Here is a 26,772-nt window from a genome sequence, read left to right on the forward strand (position 1 = left end):
AATTACTGTTAGACTGTAAAGATAAACTCTGAGTAGGGGAAATGGGGAGACACTGAGACCATGTTTTTCAATTTTGACACTTTGCTATTAGGACAGGGCACAAGAGATTATGGCCAAACCTGTTTGTTTTGCTTTCAGCAGAAGTTGTGTTAGCCCTGTGCTGATTGCTCCTGAATATCTTGCCTCCTTTAACACTCACTTTTGTGGTACTCTGTGCTGTAAGGGCAAAGTTCTTCCATTTGTGTAATTCCTTTTTCATTGCAGTGGGACCACATACACTTTTTACATGTTGATTAAAACCTAACTATAGGGCTTGAGGGCAAATCTCATCTTTTCATATTTTCCTCATTTCTAGTGATATCCTGGGGATTGTACTGGGATGAGGCAAATGGATAACACCATACAGAAGTCTTAAAAATAAATTTTCACGTGCCAGTTGAAGAAAAGTCCTGGAAAAACTTCCTGTAACTAGCTGAAAGGGTTTATGTTTCAGCATAGTTTCTTTTTCAATGGAATTTGGGCTAACATTTCAACAACTTAGATAAATGCAGAATATTTTCAAACCACAGTAGATATCATCAGCATTGCTGCTTTATGAAATAGTTAAGCAAAGATAATTAATTCCTACCTATAATATTGGAAACAAGTATTCAGATTTATGATTAATTAGTCAAGTTTCGAGCAATCTATATTTTAATAGGTACATCCATGATAATAATAATATAAATTTACACATTTTCACAAGAGTTTGACAGTCCAAGACTGTAGTGATCAGCCATAGAAGAGGAAGAAGTTATTTTGTTCTAAAGGAGCAGTTTTTCAGCAAGAGCATTGACTAGATCAGCTTGAAAATTTCTGAGGAACATAACACTTTCACCAACTTTTTCTTTTTTTTTTTTTTTTTTTTGGAGGACCACATCAGATCTCTTGCTTTGTTTTGCTAAATAACCTTTAAAATACAATCTACTTTAAAATATTTTAATAAGTTCAGGACAGAAATATTTCAGAATAGTTTGTTTGACATAAAATTTTCAAAGAGTTTGATATATTAATGTGACAATTCAGAAGGAAAATAAATGTCAAAAAATCAGAATTTCCTGTGAGTTGTAACACTGCTTTAGAGCCCACTCTTATGACAAGTATTACAGTAACTTGTAATAATGAAGACTGATGTGCAGTTTGGGAATATATCCCTCTGGATAAATTAATGAGAAGTCTTTTCTAAAGTGATATAAGGACCTGGGAACTACTTACTGATGGAATTGAATGGAACTAGATCACAATCTAGTGATTTCCACTCATTTGAAAATCTTAGCCCGAAAGAACAAAGGGAGGAAGACTTTTGAGCAGGTTGCACCCTTAACTACAACAGATTGCTGAATTTTTGGCCCTAGAATAATGAGAAAAAGTTAACATTTCATTTCCTGATTCCACACAAGAAGTTGAACATCTTCACTGACATTTAACCTTTATTCTGCTTTCAAGTAGTGGAAACATGAATAAGTAAACTTCACTGTGTCACAATGTTAGTTAAAAGAACATTATTCAGAGCTTCAGCTTGAAATAATTGGAAATTAAGCCTGAAATTACTCAGACAAAAGCAGTTGTTTAGAATAGTTGCAATTTTTTTTTCAAATATAAGTGAAAAGACTAGTAAAAATTTTGATTATAAGGTTATTTTTCTGCATGATTTTATTTCTGATTTTTTAGCTAGATTTTTGGTTCATGTGTTTGTTTTGATTTTATTGTCTGCCTGCTTGTATTTTGATTTCAATCACTCTTTTTATTTTTGTTTTTTAACAAAACTCTAAAGGCAGTTTGCTTGAAACTACAGACTTGCTGTGTCTGGCAGTCAGATGTAGCAGCATTTAGAAATATACTCTTCCTGGATCCTGAAAATGAAAGTATTGAATAGTTACAATGTGAATTCAATCCATAAGCCTCGGGGTATGAATTGATCACCAGATGGGATAAGGAAGAAATATGCCCCATTGTATAATATCACATGCTCTAAGTGAGTTTAACACCTTCTTCTGAAGTATCCTGAATTGAGACAAGATGCTGGATAAGATGGATTTTTGATCTATTCTGTTAAAACAGTTCCTCTGCTATTATGTTTCTCAACCCGATGACTCATTTCATGCAATGGATTCCAGCAGCTCCAACTTATGTGTCTCACACAGACACCACAAGAAGCCATGGAAAGGGATCAGGAGACTTCCTTGCTTACTTCAAGCTGTCACCTTCTTTGATAATTTTGGAAAGTATTAGGAACTTCATTAGCAGAGCATTTAAACCCTCCAGCTAGCATCAGCAGGAGCAGCAGGTGTTCAAATCCCTCTGCAGATTCATCCCTTGGTTTACAGCATGTGGTAAATATGCTGTAATGTGTGAGGCGGGGGGGGGTGGGGGGGGGGGGTGGATGGGTAGGGGAGGAAGATGAAGCAAAAATACAGGGGAAAAAAAAAAAAGAACAAATAGAAATGGAAAACTTTCAAATACTCAAGGATGTGCTCCACATGGAAATCCCAAGGACATCTAAGACATCAGAAAGGAAATTTTCTCAAGGATCTAAAACTTTACATCCCAAATTGCAATTGTTAAAAAGTTTGAATACAAGGTTGATGGCATGGCCAATGCTGCCTGTATCAGTCTCGCTATCTATTTGCCTTTCCAATTGCTGCCTCTACACTCTCATTTTCTCCCCTCTTCATCTCCTAGCTTTCAATGCACTCAATACTGAGCTATCCTGAACGTGTGTTTTGTTCCTGTTGCATTTACAAGGAATTTGATTTATGGACCCTGATGGCAATAGAGTTTGGAGGAGCAATGAACTTGAGACTTTCTCCAAGAGCTGGCAAAACATTCAACCTCTGAAACCTCCAGCTGATTACAGTTTGCATATACACATTCACATTGTGTTGTAAGGCTTGGGAAGGTAACAAAGGGAACTCTGAAGATACAACTGACAGCATCAGGAAGGCTTTCCTGCTCTGGCCTCAAAAGTTCATCGGGTCCTGCAGAAACAGTCTGAAGCTACTCAAATCCCATGGCTCTATCCTAAGCACTCTGTGGAATGAGGGATAACCGCATAAAAAATTCATATGCAAAGTTTTGTCATTGAACAACAGTGTTTCAGTATCAGATTGATGCTTAATACTCTATTTTTAACTCAAGATAGATCTGCTTTCTCATTACCCCTAATCCTCAAGCAATGGCACATCTCTTTGACTGATTTATTTTTATTGAAAAGCTAGAATGAAGACTGGCATTAGACACAGGTGAATTATACTGTTGCAACAGCACATCCAGCTTTCAGTGAACTAGGATGCTATTTTTTATTTCATTGTAAAAGATTAACTTTTTAATGCAAATCTTAGTAGCTGAAGAGAAGCAGGAAGGAGGAGAAGCCAACTCACCTACTTTTTATGGACTTGTTCAAGTAAAGGAAGGATTGTGGGAAAAAATTTTCAAATAAGACAGTTCTTCCTGTTTTTTCACAGAGACTTTACATTCCCATCCACATTATGTTCTTCTCTGAAGCCCTAAACACAACAAATAATCATGCTTTAGTAAGCACCTTCTTGGCTTATTTGAAGAATCCTTCTGTGACGGCATTAAATCCTGACCTTTGACCTTTCCTGTCTGATGCCAAAATGATTATTTCTGATGGTTCTCAGTTTGACATCATGGAGCAATTGGCTAAGCCTCTGATCCTTCATCTTGCTGTTCTTATAGATGTCCATCATGTTTCTCTAGTTAGATTTATAAGGACAGACTTAATATTTCATTAACTATAGAAAAAGGTGCTTCAATTTCAATGAATGTTAGCTCACTCACAATGGTGAAAAGCCAATAAAGCTTTTGTCCCTTGTTTTTTGTGTTTGTTTGGGGTTTTTTTTGCCTATTTGCCAACAGAAGCTGATAAATGACAAGAAGACAATTTAGCTCATAGAAACCAGTCACAGACAAATTTGAAGCCTGCAGAGCTCAGTGCACCTCTGCAGAACAAACTCTATTAATGAGGCTTCTGCTATTGCTGGTCACACCTAGATTCACACAGAAAAAAGAATTTTTTTAATTAAAGTATGTTGTAGATTTGTGCTTTCTTGAATAATGAAAGAAATAACTGACATTAAAAATGAAGCATTAAAATATAAAAGCATTAGTTTGAAAGATGAATTTCTATTTTTCAAGTCAATAGACATTTGATTTCAGATATATGCATTAACAAAAGTGAGGTGAATGTATATGTCAGGTATACTTTGGAAAGGAAACATTCCTTATGAACTAATTACTTTTATTTTGATGACAACATACTTTTTCAGTCTCCTCTACCAAAAATGCTGACAAACTTTCTTCTAAAACAAAGTTCAAAAGTAATAACACAAACAACTAGTAATTTTGGTTGCTAATAAAAATGCAGCTCAGAAGGAACATGTGGTTCCTATGTAGGCAAAATTCTGTGCTTTCCCACTTCTGATGAAAGAGGAAACCCAGACCAAGGACTTTGGCCCCCACGGTGGAGTAAATGCAGCTGCCATGGTCATGCTGCTGGAACTCATAACCTTGTGCTGTCCTGATGTACCAGCTGGGTCAGTGTGGATCACCACCAGCCCTGGCAACCCCATTACATGCTCCAGTGATGGGTGATCCATGCTCCAGTGACTGCACACACCAGGGAGATTTCCATGAAAAGCTGATGTTAGGAATGCTTGAGCACTTGTAGGCAATGGAAGCTAATAAGCTGAAGAGCTCAAACACACATCAAAGTCAAGAAGTTAATGCCTGGCATTAGCAATAACAATGGCAGTGTCCTGGGTGATTTCCATTTGTGGTGCTGTGTTCTAAGGCAGACCCATTGTGACAATTTCCTAATGAATTCATTCAGAGAAGCATAGGTTGTCGCTAATGTGACATTTTAACTTAAAATGTTCCATCAAATCACATTATGTGTCCTTTGTTACTTGGTCAGAGCACTGAGGTTGTTTCTATCATTGCTGATTTCCTCCAAGTGGAGGTCACATCATTAGCTGAAATCAGTTCAGAAGCTCCATTTTACTTTGACACTTTTTCTTCTTAAAAAGGATTTATTCCTTTTTTTTATACTAGTGTTTTCTTCAGTATGATAGTTGCTTCCAGAACCTGTGTCGGTCTATCTATTTTTTCAGGTAGGAAGACCTTTTATTCACAATCTGCATATGATTATTGTGGTTAATCCTAGTGCCTTCAAGAATAAAGGGTTCCCCACCAAACCAGCATATTTTTAAGTCTCAATCATGCCCACACTAACAGAAATAAATAGAATTGGTTTCAATATTCCATTCAGTCTCTCCTCTGCAGGCCTGCTCCAGCAGCACATTGCCACTGTCAGCAGCCAGAACACCTCTGCTGTGCCACTTTTACTGGCTGGAGAACAAATCCCTTCTCTTGCAAGTACATGTTGATGCCGGTTTTTCTCTCTTTCTTTAGTCCATCTTTTACTTATCTTCTGAATCTATCTACTGCCATTGACTCTCCATCCTGGACTGCATGTTGTCCCGTATCCTTCAGTCTAGATAGCTGTGAAGTTCCCCCCAACCTTCTCCCTGTTCCCTGGCATGAAAACTGTGAGTTTTATTTCTAATGTACTGATTCAGCACTTTGCAAATTCTCCTTGCACAGTAGCTTCTGGCCTAAGTCTATTCCCACTGAGGTCAGCTGGCAGCTTGCCACAGGCTTCAGTGGGAAGAGTATCAAACTGTTATTTTAAGTGCAAATTCAGTCCCAAATCTGCAGTTTGAAGGATGACATTATGTCTCAGCCTTGCTCAGTTTGATCTGTTGATATTTTAGCCAGCTTAACATCTTAGATCATGTTCTTGGCATGTTGCTCTGAAGCTGGACCCTCCTCCATCTTTTGTTACTGTCATGATTGCACTCTCCATGGGTTCTTACAGTGCTCTCATCACTGTTGTATCTGAGGCCCTTCCAATTATTCATTAAGTGACTAACATTGCTCACATGCAATTCATTTCTGGGCTCCCAGGAGGAGCTCAGTGGAGAGTTTTGCCATGGCTTCCTCTTCCCCACATCAAACACAATCTATCCCCTGCCCTACCTATCAACTAAAAATTAGAGTTGGTAAGAACATTCTGTCTTAAAAAATCCCTCTCCAGCCGTAATGAATGTTTCCAAGGTCAAGACACTGCACTGTTCCCTATGTAAGGGTATGTTTTTGCTCCAGGATATATCCTGATACAGATGTCTGGGCTACCTAACTCTGCAGGAGGCCATCTACATTCCAGATGTGGATCTTTGTTCAGATCATAGTGGCATTCTGTGCTGTAGTCTTGATTATTTCTCAAATATAGCCTGAGGGATCTAGCATAAAACACTTAGACAGATGTGCTGCAGGTATGGCTTGCCACAAGATTTGAAGGATGTCCTTGTCTTTGTCCTCAGGCAATGTCCTTGTCTCCCCAAGTCCACCCATGAAAGCTTCTATTCCCTGTATCCATATGCCCTCCTCCCCTTTTGTCTGTTGACACAGTGCAGAGCTGGCACTGCAAAGTAAAAGAATGACTTGTTCGTGCAATGTCTCAGATTCAGTATTGTCCAAAGGCTGGCAAGTGAAAGAAAGAAGAGATAAATGTCATGGGTTAGAACAGCAAGTGATATAAGAGTGCTACTTAAATTAAAGAAATATTGTAGTATTTATATTAGAAAGGAAAATAATATTTCACAGAAGATTCAAAACTCAAAACTGTATAAAAATAACACTTTGGAAATTAAATCTTCATGACCTTGTCTCAGAGGATGATTTCAAACCTGGGTCTGAACTGAATGTGCACATGGGGCATTAACATAGGGTATGAAATATTCAGATTTCCAAATCATCTGTTTGGCTCTGCACACATGTAAAATCAGTCTGTTGCAGGCAGATTAAACTGAGGTCTCATCCCTCCTCGCTGTCATTATGCATTAGTGCATAAGACTATTATGCAGAAAGAAAGGAGGGTTAAACAGGCCTCTGTTTTCTTTTCTCTTTCCATCAAAAATCATCTTTTGTGAAACTAAAACTGAAACAGTTTGAAACTGAATAGCAGGGGGTTTCTGTCTTAACAAAATATCATATTTTAAAAACAAAAAACTAATCAAAAGTATTACCTATCTCTTTGTGAACAATTGGCATGAGAACCTAAAACTTGGTTTGGTTTGGTTTGATTTTTTAAACACCATGAAAAAAGTGAATACACATGAAAGTAAAAACTGTTTTTTTTCAAACAGTTCATCATTTCGCAAATGAATCATGACTGTGGCAAATAAAATACTTCTGGATGATCCAGTCTGTGCAAGGGAAGAGCAGACGGTGCAGAATGCCACTTGTCCTGCTGGCCCTCAGAAGTGCTATATTCATCAAAAAGCAGATTGGTAGCAGTGAAAATGTAAAATATTCTGATCCCAGACAGTCACCAGACTGATTTACAAGTAATATGATTCTTTAAAAAAAAAAAGAATAAACCACAAAGCAAACAAAAATCACTTGAAGCTGAAGTATTGGGTTTTGGGGCCTTTTTTTTTTAAAGTACAAGCTGAAATTCTCACTACTTCACTAAACAGCATGGCTTTAAGAAAACATCTGATTTTGGGAATACCACAAGAAAATTTTGACAACACTGTCAAGTAAAGTGGAATAGCTATATTGGGAGTAAAATAGTCTGTTTTGGTTAGCATAAAGCATACTGGATCCTCTAAAGGAAAACATTATTTTCATTAGAAGTCTTTATTTAAAATCTGGACAAGTTTAGGAGTGATATTTGTATAAAACTTTCATATGTTTCTTTTCATTAAAACAGTTGTAACCTTTCTCTGTCCCTAGTGTTTATGCTTTTAATGGGTCCCCTGAATAAAGCACTCAGATATTATAAATGATCACTTTTGCAATTAGCCTTCCAACTTTCAAAGAAGTTATTGGTCAGATCAGGAATGCAACGAGACCAGTTAGGTTATTATGGAATCATTAATAGGCAAATAAATTCTGAAACAGTATGGGAATGAAAACTTCTTCTCTTTCAGAAATGATTTTTTTTTTCTTTTTGCTAAAATAAATTGGTTTAATGATTCATTCCACAATAGTCAAATGTCTGCAGGAAAGTATTGCCTCTGAGGGTTATCTAAATAGTTACTCAGCTTAGTATAAGTTCACAGTGGAAGACGGAATCTACATTAATAAAATGAAATATGGCAAAAAGAACCCTGTGATCTATAAAAAAATCTATGAGTGGGATTAATTATCCTTAAATAAGAAGCTTGCCCTTGTTATAAAAATCAGACTGAAAAGTCCTACATATATAAGTAAAGGATTTTCCTATTTATCATGGCACATCAATACAATGAACGTCAAATTTGACTCCTTTTGGAAATCAGACTTTTCCATTTCTTCCTCTGAAATAATACCTTTTAGAGAACCTTACTGAGTTCTGGTACATTTTCTCCCTCCACTTCCCCCTCGCTCAAGAGACATGCTACATGGCAGAAGTCCAGGGTATCTAAGCATGTAGAAAGAACCTTAAGCAACAATTCCATGTTTTTCCCTGATCTGTTTCTTAATATTTTCTTTTGCATTATCATTATAGCCACAGGGACTGGGTTTTGGTAGAGATGGCAGAAGAAAGGAGGATATTTAAAGAAATTTTTAAAAGTGTCTTTTTAAGCTTTGTTTTTAAAATTATTTTTATAATTAACTAGAGGGATCTCTTTATTGTCATAGGAGTTGCCATACCAGAATAAATTAGCCACTGATCCTGATATTATTCTTTGTCAGAAGCTGAGATATTTAGCAGAAGGAACTCAACCGAAATGCAGTTTAAAATTCCCTACTATCCTATAGAAAAAAACTACAAAAGGGTTCTGTTGTCAATCACCATTTATCCTGAAAGGATAGTAGGAATTAGTAAAATTGTTCTATACTGGATAAACACACATCTAATTACTAAATTATTCATTGTTACTGATGGGCATTTGGGGAGAATGCAGTCTAAAGCCTGGTCTTTTTCTATTTATAATATACACTGATATATTGCCATGCCAGACTCACAGCCATACAAGCTGAGAAAAATTGTACTGTTGACAGTCACATCTTTTACCAAGTAAGAACAGAAATTCTATGCCACAAATCCAGATTCAAGGGTTATATACCCAAACCTTTCTTTACCATATGTTTAGCCTGAGATTTTGATCTAACACAGTGACAGTTGGATATAATCTTTATTGGTCTTACCTTTGCAGAGGTTAAATGCACAAATGAAACCAGTCTGTGTGGATTTAACTAGATTTTTAAAATGATATGAACAGGGTGGCAAAATGCACGCACAGAAAATACAAGCATCTTTCCTTTGGTGACCCAGGTTTGATTTGATTCAGCACAGAAGCATAGAAAATGTTAAAGGTCTGGGCTATGTTTTTGAAAAAAGACGCCATAGAAAATATGCACACAAATTACTATAATGAAGGACAGTTGGCAAAAATGATGAGAATGATAAGGGAAAAAAGTGAGCATATTTCAGTCTGAAATAGTCTTTCGCTATCACAAACCATCTGTTTCCACAAAGAGTTGGAATGATGCTTAGCAGTGTTTTCCTAGCTGGAAGTAAGAATAAGGAAAGTATTTCTGTCAATTCCCCATGATGATGCTAGCAATTGTTTAATGCCATGGTTCTAAAAATCTTTTCTTTGAAGTCAGACTCCCTGGAAGCACTGAATTCACAGTTTGTGGCAATGGCTTAATGTAAATCAAAAAATAATTCTTATTCTTGCACTCCAAAGCAAATAGAAATATTTTGTATTCAGTACTAAATCATTGCTTTTAGGAAAAAACAAACAAACACATGAAAAAAAATACTTCAGGGTAAGTTTCACTTTGATCAGCAAATAAGTTTAATTTTTGCCATTTTCTTTCCCATCTCATCCCAGGCAACATAACAGCAGTTTGATTTTTAGACTTGTTGACATTTAAAAACAATGAGATAATGAGACACACCATAATTAAAAAGTCTTCTATAGAAGAAATCACAAAATTAAATGAGTGACTTAGAAAATATTTTGAAATAACTAGCAGAAAAATTAGTTTTGTTTGGTTTGTTTTTTTTTTTTTAATTTTTCTGAATACACAGTTCCATTTGAAGCTTTTAAAAGAAAATTGGATGTATCTACTACAGTTTGTGAAATAGTATAATTAAGTCAAGGTTTAAATTCAGCTGAAATTTGCCCAAGCCTTTTCAAATGCTGGTATAGGACAGAAGCTGCTTCATTTGAACTATTTTCTGATGCGGAAACTTCTTAGTGAGGAATAATGTCAGATTGTGACTTACAATCTATTTCTTCAATGCTCCTTACATCATCTTCTAACTAATCATGAAGAGGTCAAAAGATTTCAAGAAGACAACTCACTTAACAGAGTCCTACTTAGCACAGGTCAGACAGCAAAATGGAATTCTAAAATTACCCAGTCGAAGTGTCTTTGCTCAAGTCACATGGAATAGCTGTGCAGCTCTGGGACTTTTTTTTTCCATTTTCAAGTGAAATAAATTTATCACCATGCCCATGCACTGCATTATGAGTTAAATAAATGCACCAAGCAGTAATCTTTCAGTAGCACAAATAATTTTGTACTTTGCTGACACATACTGCTTCAAGGTGGAAGAAGGATGTTCTCTCATCTGATATGGACTCCCAAGTCTGTTATAGCTTTCTGTCTCTCTTAATCACTTCAAACAATTAATTTGGAAGGAATTTTGAATAATAAAAGGACACATCTTTAGACCTTTATCCTCAAAACAGGGTTTAGGCAATTTTGGTGTAGAGTTTGAGAGATCACTGGTTATGTGCAGTTAACAGGGAACCACAGCAGGATTTGGCCATTCTCAGGAGATTTCTCTACCATTCATGCATGAATACTGTTCACTGGAACCTCAGGGCTGGGTTCATCAGGAGAGGGTTTTCAAGTGAAAAAAATTTGAATAAACATTTTGGCTATGCGTAGGAGACAAATTTGTATTGATAGAAGTTAATAGAAGTAAAGCTGGTGGTAGGGGCTTCCTCAGAACTCCAACCACCCTTTTAAAATTTGGAAGTTTAGATTATTTACAAGGTTGGACAAGTAGTTAGGAAGAGGGACAGAGAGTTAATGATTGTTGAATGAGAGCTATTTATAGGACTAAGTTTCAGATAACCTATGAATCACACTAGAGATTAAGAAACTTTCCTGCTCACAATTTGGGTCCCAGATGTTTACTATAGCACCTACACCAATGAGAGTGCAAAAGACCAGATTTTTGGTGCTACCTGTATATTCTTAAGTCAAACTCTAAGTTTTTCTTATTTAGCAAATGTAACATACAGACATCTTGGAATCTGAGAATAGATCAACATGGCAACAGAGAAATAACTTATGCTTTTCTGTGACTTTCAAATTCATTTCGTCTGTGACCAACTTCCATGGAGTTGATAAGTGATGGATCTGGTGTGTAGTGTGCCAGATTTCATAGCTCCAAACTCTGTGATACACTCATTTTAAGGTTTAGCAAAGCAGTCTTTACAATACAATAGTAAGCTAAAACACAAGTCAGATTCAAATGTACTAAGACAGCACTAAAATGGGGCACAAACATAAATAGGTTATTACAAAAATAAATAAAGGAGGATGTGATTTTTAGACACGCCTTGAAAATTTCAAGACTGAATTTACTGAAGCTAGAATTCAGTCAATATGCTGGAGGCATATCAACCTGGCCTAAATTAAGATAAATATGAATGATTTAAGGGAATGACCAACAGTGGGGATTGTACTCCATCACATTTCTTGTACTTTCAGATATATCACTTATGATAAGCAAGTGGGAATGATGGCTGTTATCCTGTGATCAGTGAGCAGATGGATCCCATATTTCAACAGGAAGTAAAGCTACAAATGACACAGCCAGACAAAGATGGTTTTTGCCAATAGCCTTTGAGAGAATAACTTTTGTAATAAAATAAGATCCTTGTGTATGGTCTATAAAACAGCATTTCAGAAAAGGCTTTGAAAGATCTTTATTTTTTCCTTTTAAATACTGTGCTTATGCAACAATATCTACAAAGACATAGGCCAAATATTCAACATCTGTATATCTTACTTCTTATTTTGAACAGGCACTCAGCACATTCACAGATGTATTTTCCCCCAAATAATACAAACCAGAAAAGACATTATCATTTACATTAGTTCTTTATCAAGAGAAAGGAAAAAAATTCTATTGTTTTCATTTCAGGTTGAGATTTTTATTAGTTCTGCCACCTTTGAAACAATAATGCTTATGACACTCACCACAACATAGTCCTGCTCACTCAGCTAGTTTAGGAGTCACCTTGTCCTATTATGCGTTAGGATATGTCTTTAAAAGTGCATCATGCATCATGTGTACATCTCTCATTGTTCCCAAAAAGCGATGATCAAGATTCCATATTTTGGATTTCTCTCTCCTGCAAGTATCACATATCAAATCAATGTCCAAGAAGGCTGTGTGGGCACTAAAATTTTGGCTTCTTCTTCTGGACCAAAATTAAATCTTCTTAACTTTCTTAACACATATATTCCTGTTAAGGTTTCTAAAATTGTTCCTGTTATTGTAATTATTTATATATACATATATATATATTGCTTAGCCAAAGTTCAGATTTGTGATTAAATTTAACTCTGTATTATGCATATAAAATTATTCATCTTTGAAAAATGTTGTTATATGACACAATGCAATATAGTATGAGACATACAGCAATCTTCAACATACACTTTCCTGATCTTTGGGTTCCTGTCATTTCATTTAACCAACTGATTGCACATTGCATTAAACAAGCTTCCCTTATGATGTCTGAAATTTCAGCAGTTTCTTAGTATTGTGTTTTCCTCTTTTAAATAACTTCTATACATAAATGTAATCCTATATTCTGTTATGAATAAAAAAGGTCTCCTCCCAGTCTAAACAAAAGCAGAACACATACCACAAACAACAGAATCTAGAAAATAAACCTCAGAAGATTTAGTGTTGTGTGTGGAGAAAAAGGACAGGAGCACTCATGATGAAAAAAATTCTTTTAATAGGAACAAAATGGAGTTGCATCATTGTGTAAAATAGCATGTGCTTCCTACTACTTGTATTCCAGAGCATTTTCATTTTTCATAGAGGACTTTCATATGCTGAGCTAGTGACATCGAAAAGGACCAAGGAGGGAAGCAGACATATGCAACAAGGTAATTTTGAATTCCTGAGATAAAAGAACCCCTACAAAATTGAGTTTAGACTGTATTCTTTTAACAAAATAAATAACTTGAAGTGAAAGGTGCAATATGCATGTTTCATGCAACATATTTTACTTTACTTTACTTTACTAAAAATCCATTCCATGAGAATATGATTATGATTTTCTTATGTAGTAGCATTACTCTCTACTGGCATTTTCTTCTGTGTGGACACGAAGTATTTCAGCAGGGAGTTGGCCTCTCTTCTTCTGAGACTGCCTTGATGCCAGGTAAATATACTCACATGGCTTTGGTTTTGTCCACAACTTCGTCCAGGCAGAAAAATATGAAAATTCTGAAAACTGAAAAATTTTTGAACTTACTCCCTGTTTAAAATCTTGGATTTTAATCCACTTTGCTTTAACCCCAAGCAGCAACTAAGCACTATGCAAACCCTTGCTCACTCCCCCACAAGCAAGATCAGAGAGAGAATCAAAGGGTAAAAGCTGAAAAACTCATGGGTTGAGATAAGGACAGTTTGATAGGGAAAGCAAAAGCTGCACACACAAGCAGAACAAAAGAAGGAATTAATTCACTGCTTGCCATGGGTGAGCAGGTGTTCAGCCATCTCCAGGAGAGCAGGACCCCATTACGTTTAAGGGTTACTTGGGAAGACAAATGTCATCACTCCAAATGTCCCCTCTTCTTCCTCTTTCCCCCCAGCTTTATATACTGAGCATGATGTCATGGAAGGGAGTATCCCTTTGGTCAGTTGGGATCACCTGTCCCGCCTGTGTCTCCTCCCAACCTCCAATGCACCCCTAAGATCCTCAGCAGCGTGGTATGACAAAAAGCGGGAAGGACCTTGGCTCTGTGTAAGCCCTGCTTAGCAATAACAAAAACATCCCTTTCTTGTCATCACTGAATTCAGCACAAATCCAAAACGTTTTCCCATAGTAGCCACTGTGCAGAAAATTAACTCTATCCCAGTCAAAAGCAGCACACAATTTGCTGTAATCCTCCTCCTCTTTATCTAATAGCACCCTACAGACGATACTGCAAAGAACAAGTGAACCTCAAACACAACCAGAATGTACAACACAAGGCAGGTACGTGCAGAAAAGGGTTGTTTCAATAGCTGGATTGCTTGCCAGTGTTTTAAGATTCAGAATTCACTTATTTTTCTGTACCACAAATGTTAAAGTTTTGATTTAGGGCTAGATCCTAAATAAGACTCACTGCTACTCTGTGTCACAGCTCCTGAGCTTCAGCTGCTCAGTATCCTGAATGAAAATTTTTATTCTGGATTTAACAACTGGGATATCTACACAGAGATGAAAATATATTGGAAAAGTCAGGGGCAATACCCATATGATGGTCAGATTAACAACAATTGGCAATCCTGTATGTTCCCTAGAAAAACAACTGGTAAGTTTTCTTTGGCCATGGTATATTTGGTTTGCTCTCAGCACTCCACTGACTCTTTGTGTATGCCACAGTCATGGCCTGTTTGAGTCACACAATTGTTTCAGATCCAACAGTACAAGTTGTCTCAAGAACATCAGATTCACTGCCTTACACAGGTATGTACATAAAGACTCAGAAGGAGGATGGGCACTGAATTTGCTATTTTACATCATCAAGGCCAGATCACTATTTCCCGTGTAATTGGGAGCAGTGGTACCTTTTTTACACAATAACCAGGAATAGACACATCTTCCTGTTTAGCATTCATTAACGTAACTCTCACAGTGCAGCCCATGCATACCCTTTGGCATACCCTGGGTATGCCACACATATTCTACACTCTTTACCTTAAAAATATGCTGGAAGACACAAATTAAGACACACTGAATATTGACTTGTATCAGATTAAGAAACAGGGAATTTCTAGTTTTTTCTCTGTTAAAGAGGAATCATCAGTGTTTCCTGCAACTTTCTTACTACTAATCTTGAAAACTGCTCTTCAAAAAGCTTTGGTCCACTGCTGTGCTTTGGGGGATGGAGCCGTTTACCTTAGCTGTTGACATCTGAGGGTTTTCCCTTTAACAACAATTTCATACTGTGACCCATCTTCCCTGTAATGCAGCATCACCCAAAATGTATATTACTTTGAATTCATAACAAAATTTTGTGTTTCCTTAAATAATAAACCTTAATGACAATGACTCTCATGTGAGTATTTTTAAAAGCCTCCTATGTGCCCAAGCTGTCAACTTCCAAAGCTAAAACTAACAGTTTCAGTGCTGCACATGCCAACACCTGATCTCAACTTGAAATCCCTGACAATGACCCATCCACTGAGAAAAGCAAGTCTAGTACATGTTAGCAGATATAATCCAAACACTGAGTGTTTGTGGTTGTTTTCTTTACAAGGGAAAAAATAACAGCCAAGTTTTCTTGGGAGAAAATTAAAGACCCTACCTAACTGTGAGAGAAGCAGAGAAGGAGCAGCTTGCATCTAACACTGGAAGACGTAATTTCAATGTAATGTAATTGCAACACTGGAAGATGTTAAAAACGATACCCATTAACACTTTTATTGCAAGGCAAAGAATAAAACTTTGGCCAAAGAGTCAGAGTTTGTCATTTCCTGTCCTAACAACACTTCAGTTTCATCTAGCAACTCTTAAAACTGCTTTCTAACTTTTTCCGTTGATATATTCAGTTACAAACTCTTATAAAGAACTTAAAGCAAAAACAAGGAGGGAGATAATGTGTATCAGCAATTCATAAACTGTTCTGTCTAACCTGGTGTGCATTTTGTTCACTATTTGATGAACATTCCCGCAGAAATGTGCTTGGGAGCTGCAGATTCTCTCATTCTGCAGCACTTAGCACTATTACCCTACACAGTAACTACATGGACGCAGTGCTGCAAAATATGTGAACCCCTAAGTATCCCCTGAACCAGGTTTTACTTTGCAGATACATAAATGATTATGAACAGGCTGTTAGCTCCCAGTCACTTGTTTTCACAGTACATATGGACTCTGTGTGTGAACACGTCCCAGAACACTTCCCGCCATTTGAATCATGAAGGGCCGGATTTTACCTCATAGCTCTTACTTTAAGCACAGACTTCCTCAGCTAACAGCCCTTCTGGTTTCTAAGGGCCTGAAAAGAGGCACCACACATGGAAAAGAGTGGAGCAGGGGGAGCTCAGGGAGCCAATCAATGCTGGAAATGTTTCTGAGCAGCTACAAAAGATATTGTGTGATTCTTCCTGAGACTCATCACTAATTGTCCTGAAGTCTGACCCTGCTAAAACTCTTACAGAGAAAATGACAGATTTCAGCTTAATTAGCTTTTGTTGCCTTGAGTGCACACAAACCAGTGCTTCATTTAAGCTCTTACCAAGTGAGTGGTGTCAGAAAGAAGCTGAAGGATTTCTATCGTTCTTCCTCTCCCTCTGACACCCGCCTCTGCTAACGAACATGTCTAATCAGCCAGGCTGTGCAGAGCACCTCTTCTCCTTCAGGAGCTGGAAGTGCTTTACCAGCTGGATGCAGAACCAGATCTGGGACATGCTGGCAGAATTCCCACTTACTTCAATGAGACCAAGATTGATCCTACATGAGACATTATCAACTGCAGCCACCTGCGGAGAGGGAGTGGGGGAACACAGGGGAGGGAGTGGGGGAACACAGCAGCTGTTTAGCAGCGCATGGTAACACAGAAACAAGAGTTCAGACTCGGAAATGAAGAATACCGTATCCAATTGCAACTGCAGGTGGAATTTAGGTGAGCAGAATGCTATTGCCGCAGATGGGATTTGGCATCAGCTTTCAGGCCAGCAGTACCCCGAGACCTTTCCTAGCAAAGGGTCAGGAGCACAGTGGTCTAATGGGCACAGCATGGGACTGGGAAACAGGCATCCTCGGGAGCGGCGATGCGGCTGTCCTTGGAAATAACATGCTGACCGTCTGTTAACAAATTAGCCTCCTTAACCTTTCATAAATCCCCTGAAACACAGGGTGCTGTGCTGAAGGCTAGAACAGGAGGTGGACCAGTCGGCCTATTTATTTTCCTGCCTAAAGATTTATTGTTGTGTTTTGTTTTGGTTTTTTCTCAAAAGTTTCCCTCTGCCCATAGCTGTGGACAGATGCAGCAATGCCTGTTTGAAAAAAAAAAAAATGAACCCTTCCTTCTCTCCAGTTATCCTCATTGTGAAAACACTTTGAGGGCTGGGAGACAGTCACACTCCCTTAGAGCCAAAGGTGCTCCTGAGGCAGCCCAAGATGGATGGGCAATCAGTTTGGCTTGAGGGTAACTGTAAAGCACAGTGTCAGCACAGTCTTTAAGGACAATGGTTGTTGCTAATCATCTAGAAATGCATGCATTAAAAAGCTATTATTGAATTTAAATTAATAAGCATAGAGCTGCCTATTGTGCATTGCTCTGCATGTATCAATCTAACTCATTGTGCAGCCCATGGCTTCCCTAAACTGCCTGTAAACTTATTCTGTTGGCTTTAGGCACATTCTCAGTGGGGTGGTGAGTCTCAGTCCTTACTCAGGAAAGACTTCCAACACATTTCAGAACCTTGCACTAACACTCTTACCATTTCCATAACATGCTGCAGACTTTGTTCCTCTGAAATTTGTTTCACTCTAGTTTTGCATGGGTTTAATGAAAAGGCGAAAACTCTGATTTTTCTGTTTATTATAGTACAAATAAAATATCCACTGTTTCAGTTACCTTTGTATATAAGATTGAAATATTTAATAAACCATCAGGTCTGGCAAAAACGTAGCTTATTTAAGGTTTAATTGTAATATCAATTCAATAAGCTGCAATATTCACAGAATAGATGCCTCAGTCTTATTACTCTATAAATAGTTGTATTACAGACTGAAAATCAGCCTCATTCTCAAAGTCAACTTACGAATCACCTATGCCTTACAAATAAAAAGAGAGGGTACATGGCACACAATTCCTGTGCTGGGCAGAGTGATGAATTTCACCTTAAGAGATAACATAATCTTTATTCGTCAAATGCGATATATTAATCAGAATCCTTGCAGCCAATCCACTTAATGTGATGTTTCATTTCAGAATTAGGAATTTGGAGCCAAAATACATCCTGAGACAGTCACTGGGGGAGAGAAAACAGAGATGCATCATCATCAAAACTGAAAAATTATGCAAATGTTTGGAAATAATATTTTTTCATTGTTTTAATTTGTATTTTTACAGACTCATATGCTTTGCATTCAGTTATTACAGCCAAGATGTTCACAAGCTGTCTTAAAATGTGATTACAATTAATTTATCCAAAAAACATCCTTAGACAAAGTCACATGAAATCTCTGAAAAGGGACACAAAAACATTTGCTTTTTCTTTGTCTTTTTTGAAAGCACATGGAAATCTAAAATATTATCCGATTCCACTTACAACTTTGACATTTTTTTTCTGTGTTTTTTTTGCAAAGAGAGGTTTGGAAGTGCAGAGTTTAAAAATATTTTAAGAAATTAATTAATAGTAAAAAACATTTAACATTTAAAAATATTACATCATTTTTTAAAAAATTAAAGTATTTTAAAATGTTAAGATAAATTTAGAAAGTGAAAATCTGTGAAATAATGTTTGCATATTTTTATTTTCATATTTCTGGCAAGTATAGATAACTGACCTAATAACAGTTCTGTTTATATTGACAGTGTTTCAGAAATTAAAAAATACACCTTCTATTAATCTACCACCAACTTCAACTTGGGCCAGTGAAATGGCACTACGGTCTTTAAACTCTCAGCACAGTCATTGAAGCCCTAAGATTTTGTGCCTTGCAAATGGACTATGCTGTCTCCATACCAAAATACCTGCCAAGCACTCTGTTCCTCTTACTGCTTTGTCATATATTACACCACCAGAAAGTATCTGGCTTTGGATATGGTTCCTTTTAGTAAGAGAAATAACAAGGGGAAAAAAAAAAAAAAAAAGAAAAAAAAAAAAGAGTAGAACATAAAAAGCAAACCAAACACACACATACACACAAAACAAAATAAACAAAACAAACAAACAAAAACCAAAAGCCCTCAACCACCAAAAAAGACCCCCCTCCCAAATCAAAAGAAAAAAAGAAAGCTCAACCACTCTCCAAAAAAATGCCCCAAATCCAGCCAAAGCACTTCTATACCATAAGAGAAAGAGAGTAAAATATGAAATACCATCAAAACTGAGATATGTCTGGGCTCCTTACAAATGACACAGGCATCTATGTTTGGAAAGATTATTTTCTTGGCCTCTATTATTTGAAACTATTGGATTGATATTGGACCAGCAGTCCATTTAAAAAAAAAAAAAAATCACCTGGAAATGTTCTTCTGTTTTTTTGGTATTTTTTTCACATCACATGGAAAACCTTATGGTTTCAAGCACAAAACACTTTGATTTTAAATTATACACAGCAACCACATTAGCAAGAAGAGAAAGGAGAACTCTCAGCAACGGTTCCAAAAATTTTCTTTGTAAACAAAAACTCCATCTGGTCTCGAACTCACCCTGACGGTGTTTGGTTTGCATCTGCAACTGAATGTTAAAGCTTATGCTTAAGAAAATCTTTGTCTGAAGGCAGACTGTGATACTGTGACTTTGTAGGGATGTTTATAAGTCATGGAAACACCTGATTGTGAAGTTTTTCTGTATATAATAGTGGGGTTATTTGACAGACCAGAAAGTCTAAAAGGCAGAAGACAATGGGCTTAACTGGGGGAAGAAAAGATCAAACAAGTAAAAAACAAGTCTTGCTACAGCTGTCAGACCAGATGTTTCAGCCACACATTGGCAAGTGACAAACTCAAGATTACAGTTTGTTATATATCCTTACCTGTACAAAAAAGGAAAACAAATATTGGTGTTTCTAACACATTTCAGGCTTACCACTATTTTGATATATAGGATCAAAACCTTACAAATCTGTTTTGTAGAATTTATAATTAAACTCTTTCCACATGACTTCATTTTTTTTCTACTGTAATGGACTTTTACTTCACAAACCTTGAAATCTGGATTGCAGCTGCAAAGAATGTCACACTTCAGCTAATGACAGAAGCCTAGTTCAGGGTAATATTAGCAACACTATGGTAAAATAGTACAATAGAGGCCATTTAAAGTTTATAAAATGTAACAGAATATATTAGAGAGACGTATGGGCTTAGTTTTCCATTCATGAAGATGTAATTCCTTAGACCTCCATGTCTCATCTATAACTGTGTGCAAGAAGAACCAGGACAAAATACTCCACAGAGCAACACATAGACTTAGGCGTTTGACTATCAGACTATAAATAGATTGTAGTGTACCTAGGCTTCAATTCAGTTCCAGAAGGATTTTAATCTCTGCTGTCAGTGGAAGCTGAGCTGAACCTTGACTCACATTTGCCTTTTGCAAATTAACCCTTGTTACCAAATGAACATAAAATATTGGTATTGCACTTCTATACACATATGTTAGTATGGCAAAATGTTCGCAAACTCAACTACCTTTAATTGTTAATAAATATTGAGACATTAGTATGAGACAGAGGGCCATTACATGATTAATGAGTAATAATAACAACTAATTATTCATTATCTGAAATGTTAAATGAAGATCAATACCCATAGTGGTTAGATTAAAAGGTTCATAGCATTTGAACCATAGGGATCTTCTGATCTCAAAAGCACATGAACCAGGGGAAATCTGTTGCATTTAGTCTAATTACTTCATTATGGATGACCTAAGAACCAGGTCCAAAATCTACGTATGAACTGGAAAGCACTCAGGTTTATGGATACCTCAAGCAATGTAAGTTTTTAACCACTTGGAGGGAAAAGTATTTGCTTATGGCATGAACACACATTCACACCTGTTGCTGGAACAGTTTCCAGTGACGGAACTAGTTTATCACAATAACTGTTAATACTTTATTCCCTTTTCTGCTAATCCCATTTTCTGTTTTATTTTAACTGACTGCAAGATGGCTGCAAAGTTTAGAGCCCTGTTGGGCTTTAAAGCTTTAGGTCAGTTTGCAGCATTTTTATAAGTACAGCTCACATTGTGTTGGTTATTATAAGAATCTGTTTGAAACTACTTCGGTTCAGCCCAGTACTGACCTGTTGCTGAAGCAGGGTCGGTGGAAATGTTTTGTTGAAGAAAAAGATAATGTATTAATAATTGTACTCCTGGTTGAGTGCATGTTCAAATATGTTGTATCATACAGAGTTGTAGAATAGAATCATAGAATCATCAGGGCTGGAAGAGACCTTTAATATCACACAATCCAAGGGGTTACAGCACTACCACTGTAACCCCTAAACCCCTAAAACCACATCACCCCCAGCGCCAAATCCAGACAATTCTTAAACACCTCCGGGGTGGTGACTCCAGCACTTCATAAGACGTGTTCTCTAGTTCTTTCATGAACCTTGTTGCCATATGCTGGACATGCTCCAGTATCTCCACGTAATTTTCAAAGTCGAGGGGCCCAGAATTGGGCACAGTACTTGAGATGTGGCCTCGCCGGCGCCAAGTGCAGGGGAAGAATCACTTCCCTAGTCCTGCTGGCTTCTTTATTCCTGATGCACACCAGGATGCCACTGGCCCTCTTGGCCACTTTGGTACACTCTGGCTCATGTTCAGCTGGCTGTCAACCAGCACCCCCAGCTCCTTTTCCAGTGGGCTGCTTTCCATCCACTCTGCCCCAGCCTGTAGCACTGCATGAGGTTGTTGTGGCCAAAGTGTAGGACCCGGCACTTGGACTTGTCAAACCTCATGACATTTGGATCAATGAGCTAAGGGATCTCTTTAAAACCTACAGTTATTAAGGTGGAGGCAACTTTTTTCCACTCTGAACCAAAAATTCTTTCAACTTAAATTTTTATGGAGCTCTTGAAGGAGATGGCATGGCTCAGTTTCATTTTAACTATGGGCCTGTTGTGGCTCATAGCACAGTTCACAGCAGCTCAGTTGACCTCCAAATCACTGATTTGAAATTTAAGCAGACATCTAGTTCAACCTCTAAATTACACAGATGAAAGTTTTTGAAAAGAGGGGTATACTCCCCTATTGCAGTTTCTGGTCTAACTCATCCTCAGAACCTCTCTGGGGTTGCAGGTTGTGGGAAAAAAACAAGGCTCCTCCTGCTCCGGCTCCTGGGTTTGGATTGCTGAGGGCTGCCTTACCTTCAGTAGTGATTCCTAATCTATCCCTCTCATTCCTTGGTCTCCAAGGTCCTCTGGCCTCCTTGCATGTGTATTACCTGCTGTGCATGAGATGGTGCTACCCCTGCCAGCTATAGCATTCATCTTACCCAGTGTATCAAAACACACACTTTTATCTATGCAGGATTATTAAATATATTCCCCAGAGTGGCATGAACCCAATGCAACACACTGGTTTGGAGGATATTGAATTTATTTCCCATGATGGAAAAGGTGTTATATCTCACCTGGGGTTTTATGCTACCACTGTACCCCAGACTGATGAGGTCATTTCTTTAAGAAGAATCTCATGGCAAGAACATTTGAAATAAAAGAAATGAAAGTGTTTTTTTAAGAGCAATAACATTTTAATTCAACCATTTAAATCTAATGTTCCCAGCACGGAGACCCTCATCCCAGATTTCTACTAAAGTCAGCTGGGGAGGTTCACGTGTAGAATACAAACCCCCAATCATATCTAAACATAAATCATATGATTTAGTTTTCATGGAGGAGAAAAACTGTGAAAGAAGACCTTGTTTGTTTTTTTTTTCTTATGAAGTAGGCAAATGTGATGAAAGTAGTCTGACATTCAGTAATTGAAGTAATACATCACCACTGATGAGTAGATCCTTTGGCAGTGCATGAGAATGCAGCCCACCTGCTATTCCATAGCCTTGGTGTGGTTCCACTCATTTCCTTAACGTCCAAGTCCGAGAAATAGGACTTTGTGGACTGATAAAAATCTAATAAGGAATAACCGGGCAGGTTCTGGTTGGAGAAAGCATAACCTTACAGCCAAGAATATTAAGTATACCTGTGCTTTATATGCAGCAGTTTAATACTCCCCCCATACCTCCTTTTAAGTAGTCTTAACTGGCCTTAAAATCAAGGTACCCGAATTGACGAGCCTCTTGTGAAATGCCTGGCCTACATTTTTTTGCAGCAAAAATGCCAAAAAGTTCTCTGCATGTTCTCAAAGTACTGTACAACTGGTTAGTATCTTCAGCATCAGTCTATCTGCTGATTAAAGGTCCTGTGCTGAGAAATTCCCTTCTCCCCACAGATGTATTTTATAATGTTTAGCACTCAGTGCTTTACACTATCAAAGCATTGTATGCATGCTATCTAATATCTCCTAATTAACCCATACATCTCCTATTAAAAAAGCATCTAAAATTAATGTCATACGGTCCCGCTGGCTTTTGTACAACACATGCAAAGGCAGCTTTCGGGTTTTACAAGAAACAAGGGCGGGTAAGCTGAGATTCCTTTCTGAAATCTGACAAACACTTCTCCATATCTGACTTTGAAGAGAGAGGAAATGATGAAAATTGGACCTTCACAATTATAGATCTGCGACTGAATGCGCGCACAAACACCAGCGTGGGCAAGGGCTTCAGAGCCAACAGTTTTGGTCCCTTAATGAGGTGCACATCAATTGCATGGGTTTCCCACAGATTTTGCTCCCAAGGTCTGTAGAATGCATGAGAAACAAGTAAAGTCTGTCGTTTTGGTATCCATCAAAGCTCTCTTCCATGTGAGGAAGTGGCTAATTTGTCATTTCACACTCATAAAGGCGTGAAAGGCAAAACGGAGGGAGGTTAGATGGAAGGGGGGGGGGCTGTGACTCATATGAGGAGACAGTAGGCCTGATTTTGAGCTTGTGTTTGTTGCTGCATATCAGGAATAAAATCAATGAAATCATACTGATGTAAAATAGACAAGAATGAGGCCAGTGTTTCTTACTTATGCGGAAAAAATTTACATTATTAAACCCAAAATATGAACCAAAGAACAAGGAACAATTTACAAATGAAATTACGGCATATAGCAAATTTCTAACTTACAAGTTTTATTTACACATGGACATCTCTTATTTAATTATAATAAAAGTATTAATTCCAACAATGTAAATTTTCAACTTAAAAATACATAAGACCTTTGAGAGAAAATCCCAAAGAATACACACATCTGAGGAATGTCAGCTCTGTGTCAAGAGCACTGGTCTCAGCCACTAAATATTTTCCCTCATCGTCTTTCATTTTAGCCTTGTTGTTGTCTTTTAATTTTCTTTTCCTCTGCATAAAACAAAGCCAGCAAAGGGCCAGAGAAACAGTCAGAGTCAGACCTTTTGAGACATAGGAGAGGTGCAGGCAGGAATCCCATTATTTGTTAATAGGATTTGTGCGCATACCTCCCATGGACCACTTAGGAAATTTACTCCCAGCATCTCGGTGGCAATTTCAATTAGAGTCAACATTTCATTTCAGCAGATGGACTGCAAACTGGTGGCTACTCAAACTCTAATGAGTAATGCTCGATAATTCCCCTCTCTTAAACCATGATTATGCTTTCACTTTTTTATGGGGAGAATGAATACTGTCCCTAAGCCAAAACTTAATTTGATTTTTTGCTGTGCCTCTGTGCTAGCAAACCTCACCCATGTGCCTGTATAGAAGCCCAGTGGGTAAATTAGAGGGTATTTTTGCAGATCTGTCACACATTTCTACCATGCTTCTTTTTCAGAAAGATGCCAAAGAACTGGAAATACATCTGCCCTCCCCTGAAATGCAGCCACCTCTGGGGTGGAATGTGGCAGCAAATATTGACATGAGAACACAGACACTAAATCCTATGTGAAAATTATGCAGGAAGTACAGAACACAGCTCACGCAGCCTCAGGCTACCCAGGAATTAGCTAAAAGTGTACATCTTTTCTAATGAATGCATTGGAAATTATTGCCTGGTGTGTGGTACTCCAATAAGGAACATCTCATTTGGTACTGAATCCCATTGTACAGTCTCACACGGATTAACAGTGGTGGTAGGTTTTCTGATTTCAATAAGAAGCAGTACTAATCATAGGCAAGATGCACAAAACCAGAACACAGTATTTTTTTTTTTTTTTCTCACGGAAAATGTCCTTTCTTTAAATAGCATTTACAAACTACGTCGATGGTGGCCTGGCTGGCTCATGGTGCCTTCGGTTTCGCTTTTTTTTCATCTCCTGCACATGCTTCCATTTGGCACCACCTTTGTTCCGCTGCCGCCGCTTCTCCCGGTGCCACATCTGTTCACAGTACTCATCCAGGCTGAAGCTGGGGCTGCTGACGAGCTGGATGTAGTCCTTGTACCTCAGCCGCGACTCCGTCAGCAAATCCCTCACCCGGCCCTCCTCATCCTCAGTTTTCTGAGTGCCTTCCATTTGTCCATTCTCAATGACATTCAGGTTCAGCTTCACGATGGTGTGGACGAAGGTGTGCTCCTGGGCTTTGCAAAAATAGGCTCCTGCATCCCTTCTTTGCAAGCTGCGGATCAGCAGCCCGTGCTCGGTTTTAATGATCCTTTCATCAGCCTTCAGCTGTGGGGTTGGAAAGAAAAGAGCACAATAGGTGAGTGTCACTGTCAAAACCAGAATGTCAGTGCTATGCTGAGGGGGAGAGAAGGCTCGTCTGGCGCACGGTCCCTACAGTGCCAGCACATGGTGGACCTGTGCAGCTGGGACAGACACCGGGAGTTCCTTTCAAGGTCTGAGTTCTGTTCCTAACTATAGCATCTGGATCATGGACATTCAGCATGCAGTAGCAAAAGACAGATGCTATACAGCTGACAGGACAGACAGTAATACTCTTCACACCACAGTGCAGTGAGTGAGGCTGCATTCTCCAAGGAAGGGTAGCTATTTACTGCCACAAATCCTATTCATTTTTTTAACTGTTCGTTTTGAGGCATCTGTAATACACCCAAAAATACCATCATGTTTATGTATATCTGGAGTGCTGTTACAATGAATATAAGAACTTCTACTGATTTTTAAAATGAAATGCTGTGATTCTGATCGTCTTCAACCAGGTTTTACAAAAGAAAGTTAATCCTGGCTTTGAGTCCCTTAGTTGTGATTAAAAGCAGGCAATGAGGTTGGATGGACACAACCAAGTACAGTTCTTTTATTGTTAAGATCTGTGAAGAATAATAGAAAAATAATAAGAAAAAAGTATAAGAGAAAAATAAGAACAAAAAAAAGCAAAGAAAAGAATAAGATTGCAAGTGAGAGCTGAAGTCTGTCAGCATGGAGCTATAATTTCACTTACAAATGGAAACATTTAAAAAAAAAAAATACAGGATCTCACATGTTAAAAATAAGGTGCACCTTAAGACTAATAACAGTCAGGTAAGTTAAAGTTACATATCTGGTGATCTGCAATTGATTTCCAAATTAACCTAATTTAAAAAATAGCATTCCCCTCCCCTTCCCCCCCAAAAAAAAAACCCCACAACAAAACAAACAAACAAAAAACAAACCCCAACAACAACAACAACAAAACAACC

General features: G+C 37.8%; 1 protein-coding gene across 3 annotated transcripts in view; it reads right to left on the reverse strand.

Moving 5' to 3' along the window:
• Nucleotides 1-22,786: 22,786 nt before the first annotated feature.
• SEMA3D (semaphorin 3D) overlaps nucleotides 22,787-26,772 on the reverse strand; it is a 139,943-nt gene continuing 135,957 nt past the window's right edge. For all 3 annotated transcript variants that reach the window (XM_027883643.1, XM_027883642.1, XM_027883644.1), the window contains exon 18: nucleotides 22,787-25,804. In XM_027883643.1, coding sequence (XP_027739444.1) covers nucleotides 25,391-25,804 — 414 coding nt within the window. In that variant the 3' untranslated portion in view covers nucleotides 22,787-25,390. The remainder of the gene's footprint in view (nucleotides 25,805-26,772) is intronic.

Source organism: Empidonax traillii, unplaced genomic scaffold, assembly GCF_003031625.1.
Source record: "Empidonax traillii isolate 1590-97213 ecotype Southwest subspecies unplaced genomic scaffold, ASM303162v1 scaffold131:size1687323, whole genome shotgun sequence".
NCBI lineage: Eukaryota > Metazoa > Chordata > Aves > Passeriformes > Tyrannidae > Empidonax > Empidonax traillii.